The sequence below is a fragment of the Triticum aestivum genome, chromosome 3B, assembly GCF_018294505.1.
Source record: "Triticum aestivum cultivar Chinese Spring chromosome 3B, IWGSC CS RefSeq v2.1, whole genome shotgun sequence".
Lineage (NCBI taxonomy): Eukaryota > Viridiplantae > Streptophyta > Magnoliopsida > Poales > Poaceae > Triticum > Triticum aestivum.
The window spans coordinates 719,383,083-719,393,671 of NC_057801.1; the positions used below are offsets into that span (position 1 = coordinate 719,383,083).

The 10,589-nt window shown below is 48.3% G+C and overlaps 1 protein-coding gene, 1 long non-coding RNA gene and 1 pseudogene across 5 annotated transcripts; all 3 read right to left on the bottom strand.

Moving 5' to 3' along the window:
- Positions 1–309: 309 nt before the first annotated feature.
- On the bottom strand, positions 310–4,827 carry LOC123071985 (uncharacterized). 4 transcript variants are annotated; one of them, XR_006434712.1, is made up of 10 exons: positions 4,798–4,827; positions 4,510–4,635; positions 3,910–4,033; positions 3,659–3,809; positions 3,426–3,571; positions 1,721–2,149; positions 1,502–1,584; positions 1,257–1,406; positions 1,028–1,074; positions 310–687 (listed from the first exon to the last, which is right to left on the bottom strand). It is a non-coding gene; the product is annotated as an uncharacterized lncRNA (long non-coding RNA). The 4 variants fall into 4 exon arrangements; XR_006434713.1 differs by having other exon boundaries at positions 1,257–1,402; positions 1,721–2,214; XR_006434710.1 differs by having other exon boundaries at positions 1,721–2,214.
- Positions 4,828–5,118: 291 nt separating this feature from the next.
- Positions 5,119–7,434, bottom strand: LOC123071984 (uncharacterized). Its single transcript, XM_044495563.1, has 3 exons — positions 6,249–7,434; positions 5,796–5,928; positions 5,119–5,715 (listed from the first exon to the last, which is right to left on the bottom strand). The coding sequence occupies exon 1, from the start codon at positions 6,994–6,996 to the stop codon at positions 6,403–6,405; it is 594 nt and encodes a 197-aa protein (XP_044351498.1). The 5' UTR covers positions 6,997–7,434; the 3' UTR covers positions 5,119–5,715; positions 5,796–5,928; positions 6,249–6,402.
- Positions 7,435–7,876: 442 nt separating this feature from the next.
- Positions 7,877–8,913, bottom strand: LOC123066188 (cationic peroxidase SPC4-like; annotated as a pseudogene).
- Positions 8,914–10,589: the final 1,676 nt, after the last annotated feature.

The following is a 10,589-nucleotide window of genomic DNA, read 5'->3' on the forward strand; positions in this document are numbered from 1 at the left end:
ACTGTTATTTTGGTCGTAGGATACTTTCCTGTGAGAGGTTGATGCTTTGTAGTAGTCAGGTCATTTTCGTTTTCAAATTAGACTCTGTATTCCTGTGACTGGCTGTGGTCTGCTTCATTCCATAAAGACTAGATGGAAAGTGCGGCTTGCCGCACCCCGCACCCCTGCCGGGTGCGGTCATATCCAACCTGGTGACCATCGAACACTATAGGTTACACTTCAAATTCGATAGGTTGCCATAATGAAGGAAAAGTGCGTAAGTTTAGAACATTATACCAAAAGCAAAGAAGAATCACATCACACAATAACTCATTTACAATGCACTGGCTTTATATCCAACTTGGTAGAACACGATTCATATTCGATTCAGGTTGGATTCAGGTTGTTACACGAAATAGCAAAGCATGATGGCAGCACCGACCCAATCCACTATTGGTTACACAATATATATTCCACAAATTGAAGGAAATATAAACCATGGATTACATGGAAATATATCACACAATAGGAGGAACTAAGCACTAAGAACAGTAATGGTTTGCTTAATAATTATACTTTGAATCAACATAGGCATCATGGTTTCTATTCTTTCTGCCGCCTCTTCCAAAAGCAATCCGACCAATTGTCTTCTCAATAATTACGGACATCACGTAGACTTGAAACAAAAATGGGGATCGGTGAGCCTTCCTATGAAGTGCACATAACCACATACAAATATTAGATGTTTAGATGACAAAAATATCCCACCGAGGGTCGGCATCAGCAAGAACAAATGCTCATGAAACTGTACCAGAATACTTAAGAAGCTGCATAATCATACTTATCTTTCTAAATAACCTTATACAATTATATATTCTACTCATTATGATTATGAATAGCTTACTGAGGGTATGGAAGATTTGTTCTACATGTTTTCCTGTCTACTGATTATGAATAGAAAATGTAGCATTAACCTAAATCCGTCCTCTGATCACACACATATCATGCCAGTTTATACATACACAAGTATAAGTAGCTATAGCCTTACAATCATTGTCAGGGTAGCCTGCAGAAGAAGCGTTGAGCTTGTCCACCCTGAATAAATCAAATCAGAAGGTAACATTCAGTTTGTAATACTGCAATAAGCATCACTAAAAATTCGATAAAAAGGAAATACATAAATATATACATGCATATGAACCTATTGTAAATGAAACTGATGCTTGGCATGGCAATCCGTTAACTTTACATCATTCAAGAGAACAAATCAATATTACCAGTTTGAGACAACAATAGTTTTCTCATCAATGCACTGTGTAATCTTTCTAATAAAGTTCATCATCGATTGTCAAACAACATGGACATTATTAATACTCTCCCAAGCAACCAAAGCTTCCTCATTTTCCCCCAATGCACAGAGTGCCTTGCTGATTAAAAATGATAGTAATGTCAAATTTAATGGTGAAATTTGCTTCAAAACAACAGTATCCACATTCAGGTGTTCTTTTGATCATTGGTGTACCTAGGACTCAGAGCAGGGGAGCATCCTCTTGCAAGGCAAGCTAACGGCCAGCACCGTCCGAGCCCAACACAACAGGTTGTCTCCTGCAAATCCACGATGATGGGTGGATCAGTGGTGAGAGAGAGAGAGAGAGAGAGAGAGAGAGGACCTATAGTAGAACTGCAGAACTGCAGCCATGCCCCTCCCGACAATGGAGGAGGAGGAGCTATCAGCAAGCACCTGCAGCGAAAGGAGGCGTGACAAGGGGAGAACCATATCAAGCGCCTGCGGCTGGCGCTCCACGACCACGCACACCGCCTGGCCTCCGACTTGGTCGAGCCCCCTAAGCATGTCGGAGTCCCATCGATGCGCCAGCCGGTGGCGATGACGTGCTCTGCCTGGCCTCCTCCTGTCAATTTGCTTGGACTCCTCCCGTCGCCCCGCCTGGCCTCCTACCGTCGATGGCACACTCCTTGGGGATAAGCAGTGCCAGCTTCCTCTCCCCCTGACGATGCGACGATTCACACAGAGGCGATGCGAGCACGGAGAGCTCGGGGTCCAGATGCAATCGAGGCTCTTGGCGGGGGGCAAGGAGCAGAGAGGAGGATTCCCAGCTGCGACTCACCATCGGCGAACAGAGCTTAGAGCCGGAGAGGGGCATTCTCGGGCCTCGATGCGATGGATAGAAAAGCAACATAAGATTTTTTCCCTCTCAGAAACACAACTAATTGAAGCTGAATAAATAACAGAAGAAGCTTATTAGATGACTCTAGAATATGGATGCAAATAATAGATAGAAAGAATGATACAAATATATAGTTGCTTGAAAGCCACAACAATCTAAACCATTATAGGATCATGAAGAATGGGTGCAAGTTTAGGACATGGTATGAATAACCTTTTTGAAGGTCGATAAGGTAAAGTAATGTACACCTGAGAAACTAATTGTGCATTTATACACATAGATAAGATATAAACATTACATTCGCATATCTAGAGGTAATTAAGTTCATATTTAGTTGTCGCATGAGATTGATGATAGGTAGTCAAGTTGTTAAACACAAAACTAAATAACAAATAAGGGTCTAGTTGAAATCTTTGATGTATCTTTTGAATCCATCAGTTTTTTGTTGAGAAACCTATATATTTCTACAAAAGTATAAACAACAAAAGATGATGGCAGATGCTGAAGCAACTTGAGTGAAGTGGGGTGATGAATCCTCACCACTCTTTAGCTATAAAAAAATGCGCTTTAAGCATCTGGTGTTACATAGCAAGACAAATGTAAGTAAAAGTAGAACCTTGCTATATGAAAGTAAAAGACCATGCACATCACTCCCCAAACATCAGTTGGAAGATTTTTCTCTTACCAACAAACATTTTTTATATTGACAACAAATGATAATTGGTAAGGAACTGAATATTTTTTGTAAAGCTAAACAGGTGAGTTTGATCAGGTATCAACCAAGACTACAACCATTCTGTCTTGTATCTAAATAAACAGTGTGCGTGCAGATGAGTAGTGCTACTGCCCAACAAGAAGTACATATAACAGGACAGCCATAGCTCACATAGCTAACAAAAGTACATATCCAAAAAGATATGGAGCAGTATATATTCTAATAATATGAGAACGTAAATGTATCCCTTCCGGTATTCTCCCACATTCAACAAAATGAAAATCTGCAGCAGCAACTAAAAAGCATGAGCAGAGACCATGCAGAACTAAAAAAGGAATGATAACAAATTGGCAGCAAACAACTAAAAAAGGTTCAGTTTTGAATAGAAATAATCTGCCAAGATTTTTGTTAACCACCATAAGAGGGTATGTTGCTAATTCAGTCCCTAATTCCGTGGAGTAGGTTCAAATGATGTCGATTTTCAACTTTGACTTGCTGGTCCTGGTAAATGTAAAATAAGACATGAGTAGTGGCATGGTCCTCACTGGTCACTGCAGAGTAGAGGCATGAGCGGCGGCCTACACAACACCTCGAGCGATGGTGATGGGCGAACCAAAGGGAGACATAACGGCAACCAGCAAACCAAGACGATGGGAGGTGCGGTCAGAGAGAGAGGCGGCATGGTGGTGACCTGCAAGCATATGATTTCTCGTTAGTAAATATCATATGGCATTCTAAGGAAAAAAAAAAGAAGAATCAAATAAGGACCAAAGCTGACCTTTACAAAGTTATATGGATTCCAATGTAGAACGGCACACACAACCCTCCAGACGATGGCGAGGGGCGAGCCAGCAGGAGATACGGTGGTGACCAGGATGCGAAGTCAATGGGAGGAGGGGCGGTCAGAGAGAGACACGACATACAGTGACCTGCGAGCATATTATTTCTATTTCAGAGATAAACAGTAAATATCATATACCATTCTGAGGAAAATAAGAAATGAACAATCAAATAAGGACCAAAGCTGACCTTCTCAAAGTTATATGGATGATTGGATTCCAATGTAGAACGATCTTCTCGTGCCAATTCAGAGAGAGGCATACACATTGAAATTATACACTTTCGGGACATTTGTTTTCTATAAGCCACTAATCTGCAGGATATATAATGAAAATAATTTTAAACTGGCTGAATATTATTTCATAAAAACAAATGGTTAAAGCACTGAAGCTTCTAAATAGGCACTTCTCCAACACATGTTCTGCATATTCTGATTCTGATAAAGCCAAGTGCAAACCTAAACTTGCGAAAATAATACCAGTTTAAAAATTGATTGACCTATCAGCTACATCCATGAACGTAAGTTGACTATAGAACAAATTTCATCTGAGCTCAAGGCTACAAATTCTAGAATTGTCAAAAAAAATCTAAGCACAAAAATATATCTAATACATGAAATTGCTGAGCCAAAATACTTTGAGCCAGATAAATTGTTGTTTCAAAAATATAAGGGTGGATCGACCAAGCACTAAAGAATTTCCAGCTTGTATCATACATCTATAATAAAATTTCGAACATGCTTACACTGCAATAACCAAGAAACTTATAATCAAGTTAGAGACTACTTACATTAGTCTATCCACTATGCATCTTCAGTATTGTCAATCACCTCCGCATCCCGGGCCCCTTCTAATCGAAGGGCTATACGTTCCTTGACAAAATTTATCAACCTCTAGGTCGTGGCTGATCGTCTTGCTGCTGAGTCATAAGAAGTCATTCACACGGTTGCCATCATCACCTTGCAAGCTAAGCACGATAAATTGTTCTGCTGCCAGCTTATAAGCAGGAAGACATGGTGAACAGACCACTAAAGAAGGCCGCATGTAAAGAAAAGTTCAATAACAAAGGATCCATTACAGTAGCTTATATTGACCACCAACTTTCTCGCTGAAACGATGCAAAGATGTGTTTCTACAAGTGCTCAAAAGCTCACAATATGTAGTACAGACCATCAAACGTGTCCTTGTGGACCCTCCCAAGAAGCTCAATCTTTACCACTCCACCAATACATAGAACTGAGTGTGGTAGCTTAAAAGACTGCATCACATTTTCCTGGAATATCACGCCTCATGTTACTTTCGAACATCTAAATTTTATATTTATTACAGACAAGAAAGACAGCTAGGAATATGTATTCAACTGACCTGCAACATTCGAAATTCCATAGATGTGTATGTCCAGATATAGTTGCTATCATCAATCAGCTCCGTGTCACTTTGAACATATACATGTGTTTCAGACCAGAGGGGTGGTTTTAGATAGCCCAAGCGGAACCGGGCATGTTTTGCTGAATAAATCGGATGATCAAGTCAGAAAAATGCTGCACGGTGAAGAGTATTAACACAGAAGGCACCTTTTGGATACAGAAATAAGGCTGAATCAAGTCTCAACACGCATGAAGTCGGAAACCTCCGGATAAACCCGTAGGCACAAGATCTTGCTGAACTGATTTGCAATAACTGAATAAAAAGATTCATATTTAGCCGGTCTGAACATTGTGTGTAGTTTGTCACTGAATGAGAAAACAAACAGCAGCTACCATAGCAGCAACGCAACATACAAGATGGTTCTGTAAGCAGCAATAAATGAATGATAGATACTGCCACATGTCATGCGCAATCACGCGGCAACCTCTGGTACTGACTTGCAAAACAAATTCAGAGAACAAACCACTGTAAGCCACCAAATAGGTACAGTAGAGGAGATGTTCTTACTCTTGCCTCTTACCTTTGCTGCCAATACTGATTCTTGATGGTCAAATGCATCCAACAAAATCTAGGAAACAACGAAGGCAACTGTGTAAACATCCAAAACTGCAATCTTGGCTAATCAAGGAAGAACAAAAAATGATATACCTATCAGATGATTGAAGTGTAGGAGGTGTGGTATTCAGCGACAGGGCATCGAACTGTAATAGGTCTGCACTTGTATGCCCAAGATCACTCCTGCTCACCTCACCTATATGCTCCTCCACCCTGATCAGAACATCTGCAGCAGATCATTGTTCAGACTTGTAGTAGATGTTTTATTTCTTCTATGAAAAACGGAGTGCAAACAATAGAAGCACAAGCAAACATCTTTTCACAACTAACAGACTTTATCTAAAGCCCACCCAAAATCTAACTTAGAATCTAATCAAACAAGTATAAAACCCTTTTTTATACCAAACAAGTAGAATCCTGCCTTCCTCTGGCTACAGTTTAGACTTGGCTAGAATTTAATCTAACAAACAGAAACCTCATCAGAATTCAATTTAGAATATGAATGGCAATAAAACAATTCTAAGCAAAGAGGGGAGTGAAGCTGACCGGAAAAGTTTGTCGGGGCGAGCTGAGGGCTATCGTTCAGAAAAACTCTCCCACGGGCTTGCTTGCCTGGCGCATGGGTGAGGCAACGGCAAGCCGCACGACCCCCCACACGCCGTTCCACTCGACCACGACCGTCGCCGGAGCGCTGCCGCCCTCAGGCCTTCTTCTCTTCCCTGCGCGCTTGCACCTCCGCCTCGACAAATGGGTGCCGCATGTCGCCATGACCACGGCCTCCTCCTTCTGCCGAGCACAGGCAGATGCGGCCATACCTGTGAGGAGGAGCGGTGCCGCCACTGCTGTACCTCGAGCGCCGGGGAAGAGGCCCAGAAGAATGTGCCAGGCTGCCAGCAGGGTGGTCGACGATGAGGCATGTGGAGAGGAAGATGTTGCCGCCGTCGGAGATGACGATGAGGAGGCTGAAGAGGACGAAGGAGACGAGCCTGTAGACGAGCAGCCAGGCCGGGTGGATGTCCCGGAGGCAGGGCCGCCACGCCTCGTCGTCGTACAGCAGCTCGTCCGGCCGTCGCCGCCCTTGCGCGGCCGCGTCCTGCTTGGCGGCTCCGATGCGGCGGTGCGCGCGCGGCCCCTCGTGGCGCCAGATGAGGTAGGCCGCGGCGGCGACGCAGCAGAGCACCCAGAGCGTGCACACGGCCACCCGCCAGCGCAGCCAGAAGCGCAGGTCCGTGGTGTCCGCCGTCGGCATGGGCTGCCACGACCGCGTCGACGAGGCCCCCGCCGTGAACCGCATCGCTGACTGCGCCACTGTCAGCCCGTCTCGCCGGGCATGCGCTGCCGCCTGCCGGAGCGAGGAGGGGAGGGGCGCAATCTCCGCGGCGCGCCTTTCTTGCGGCAATGCAGGGAGAACCACTTTCTCCTTCCATCTCCATCTCTCTCACGGCAAGGTGAGGGGTCTCCTTATCCACTGGATCGACAGGGCCACAAGGGAGGGCTGCGGGCGATCTTGTTTGGAGGAGGAAGGCGCAGAGGAGTTGCAGCGGCTCGGGTCGGAGAGAGAGCGAGTGCGGTCGGTGCGCGTCTCCGCAGCGGCGGGCTGGAGTCGATGGAGAGGAGGAGCGGGGCTGGAGTCGAGGGAGAGGAGGGGGTCGCCGGCGGCGGGGGGAGATGCGGGGGGAGGGGGGCGACGGGGATGGCGGCTAGGGTTCGAGCGGCGCGAGTGCGGGCGGAGGCAGCGGCTGAGTCTCCACAGGTGAGCCCATCTTTTATACGACCATGTAAGAAATGACTAAAATGCCCTTGGTGGGCCACCAAATTTACAGGCGGTGGCATGCCCAGCCTCGATCCGACGACCGTATCGTTTCGTCTGAGATCCAACGGCCGACATCGATCCATCTCACGATCCAACGACCAGAACTCGTTTGGACACCCAATCCGACGGCCCAAAATCCAAACAAACGGGAGAGCTCCATTTCGGTTCAGACTCTAACAAGGGGATGGGGCAGGGGGGGCAGCCCCCTTTCTTTCAAAAAAAACCATGCACGCAGAAAATAGAAGCAAGTCGAGAACTCAAACTCGGTTGGCTACGGCCGTACCGCGCATGCACGCTAACACAACGCACGGGCAGAGCCTGCTTGCCGACAACGACCGTACGCACCTACTCGACCGAGCCATCAGGCGGATGCGGCGAAGCCCTCCTCCTCCTCATCGGCAGCGTCCAGGGCGTCGGCGCGCTGGGCGTTGGTCCTGAAGCAGCTGAAGCGCCGGATCTCGCCCACGTTGCCCGCCAGCTTGGGCGCCCTGGCGAGCTTCTCCATGGACCTGGCGAACTGCCCAAAGAAGGCGTGCTTGCTCTGGGCGAACCGCTTCACGATGGCCGCCGTGGTCTTATTCTTGACGAGCGCCATGTCTGAGGTGCGCACGCCCTGCTTGAACCGCAGCGCCTTGTAGTACCCGTTGTCGAACAGGTCGGGGGTGACCACGTCCAGGTTCTGCAGCCGGTCCGGGTGCTTCCTGCAGTTGGCCGCCAGCTTCCGCGAGAAGGTGTCGTCCGCGCGCCGGTACCGGTCGGCGAAGCTGTCGCAGTGCGACCGCCCGATGGTGTGCGCGCCGGAGAGCGCCACGAGGTCGGCCACGTCGCCGAGGCCCCGGGTGCGGAAGGACTCCACCAGCGCGGCCATGCTTGCCATCGTGGGCGACGTGAGGTCGGACACATTCTTCTGTGACGCCGGGGCCAGGCTGTCGAGGTTGCCCTGTGGCACGGAGAACCAGGGCCCGCCGGACACGATGATGCTGTCGCGGGTGGCGAGCAGGGTGATGTCGGCGCATGACACAACGGACCCGCAGGTGGCATGCACCCTGGCGCGGATGGACTCGATGAGCTGCATGGCGCGCGACCTGATGGTGAGGTTGGGGAGCAGCGCCGTCTCGCGGGCGGAGGTGGTGTTGAGGAGGATGGAGGCGTCGCAGCCCTGCGGGAAGAGTCGTGGAAGTAGAGCCGGAGCAGGCCCGCCGCCACCGCCACCTCCTGCTGCAGCGCCGCCACCACGGGCGACCGCACGATGCCGTCGAGCTGCGGGCACGACGCGGCGTGGAAGCCCGGAGAAACGCCGACGTCGCCGGTGAAGACGGGTAGGGACATGGCCGGGGAGACCAGCGCGGCGACGGTGGCCAGGACGGCCAGTACTACTACTGAGCTGCTGGTCGCCATGGTTTCTTTGGTGCGGAGCTTGAGCTGATCCTAGCTTGACTGGCCTTGTGGTGTCCTCACAGCAACCAGTGGACGTCATTTATAGGGACTGACTACAGGTCAGTCGACTGAATTTCTATCTGGATCAGTCACTTTTTTTCTCTGCATGCAGCGTGTGATGTGGTGTGGTGTGTGCGTGCCCGGTTGGCCGCGTCCCTGCGTGAGAGCATCTCCAACAGCCGCGCTATGCGCCGCACGCAAAAAACCTATTTGCCGCGCGCGCTTCGGCTGGTTTAGCGCGGCCGCGAGCGCTGGCTCCAGCAGCCGCGCTATAATGCAGCGCGCGCCGCTCCAGCAGCGCACAAAAATATAGCGCGCGTGACTCACCCGGCGCGCGCGACTTAGCTACAAAATGGGTTTGAAACAATTATCAAAATGCAATGAACATGTGAAATTTGTCAAACATCTTCCAACCAAGTCATGCCCACAAGTTCATACCCACAAATTCATCCAACCAAGTTCAAAATGCAAAGTAAAGTTCAAGACATATAAATGAAAGACACATCAAACATCTTCCTCATCTTCGTCCTCATCTTCCGAAGACGATTCTTCCGCCTCCGAAGATGAATCTTCCTCCCTATCCTCATCACGCATCGCATCACGTGAAGCTCCGACGGTGTTCGCAAGATCTTCAACGGCATCTTCCGCTAGGGTTTCCGGCGGCGGCGGCGGCGGGGGGGGGGGGGGGGGGGGGGGGTCGCGGTTGTACAGCGGGGAGAGCAGGGTGCCGGTGTGCGCGTCCATGGGCAGCGCCGGCGCCTGCGCGCGCGGGGCGTAGGAGGAGGAAAGAAGAGAGTGCGGCGCGAGCGGTCGAGTGTGCCGCGCGCTGTAGCAGGCGCCCGAAATACGCCGCACGGGATGGTGTTTCCGACAGTGCGCCCAACTCGGTATAGCGCACGCGCTGTTATTGCGCGCCCGCTGGAGCGACCCGCCGCGTTGCGCGCGCGCTAAAACCGATGAATTTGCGGCGCGGCGCTAGCTTAGCGCGGCTGTTGGAGATGCTCTGAGCTAGCTAACTCCGGTTGCGTCCGTGCGTGAGCTAGCTAGCTCCAGCTGGACGTGCTTAGTGGGATGGTTTGCATTGCACAAAAGAAGAAAGGAAATGTAAAACCGTATAAAGCAAACAATGACAGAAAATTGCACATGATTAGCATAGGAATTGCATTGTTTCATAATATGTAAAAACAAGCATATAGTAGTGTAACTTTTACACAGCGGTAAGAATCGCACACATTGCATAAAAATTGAGTGAGTATATACCATATTATGTGGGTTATTATCCGATTTTTTTGAGAAATGGGTTATTATAGGCGCCTATTTTTTTGGGCATTCAGTCAAATCGTCTCTACCATTGTCCACCACCAGATGCAGATCAAAAGGCCCGGTCTTATTCTTCCCCTTTTAGCCTTTGTTCTTCCCCTTATATTATACTAATACTAAGAAAATAGAACAAAAAAATGAACTTATCTAGGGAAGAATGAACTAGTGGCATGGTATAACCCTTTTAGAAAAAAAATGAAAAAAAATAAAACAAGCAATGACAAAATTTACACACAAAAAATTGCTCTATTTTATAATATTCAAGAATAAGCATATAATGATGATTTTTCTCACCAAAAGAAGTTCGGTAAGAAGGA

Excerpts from the sequence above, each read along its gene's own strand:
- LOC123071984 (XM_044495563.1), bottom strand. The coding sequence starts at position 6,996 with ATGCGGTTCACGGCGGGGGCCTCGTCGACGCGGTCGTGGCAGCCCATG.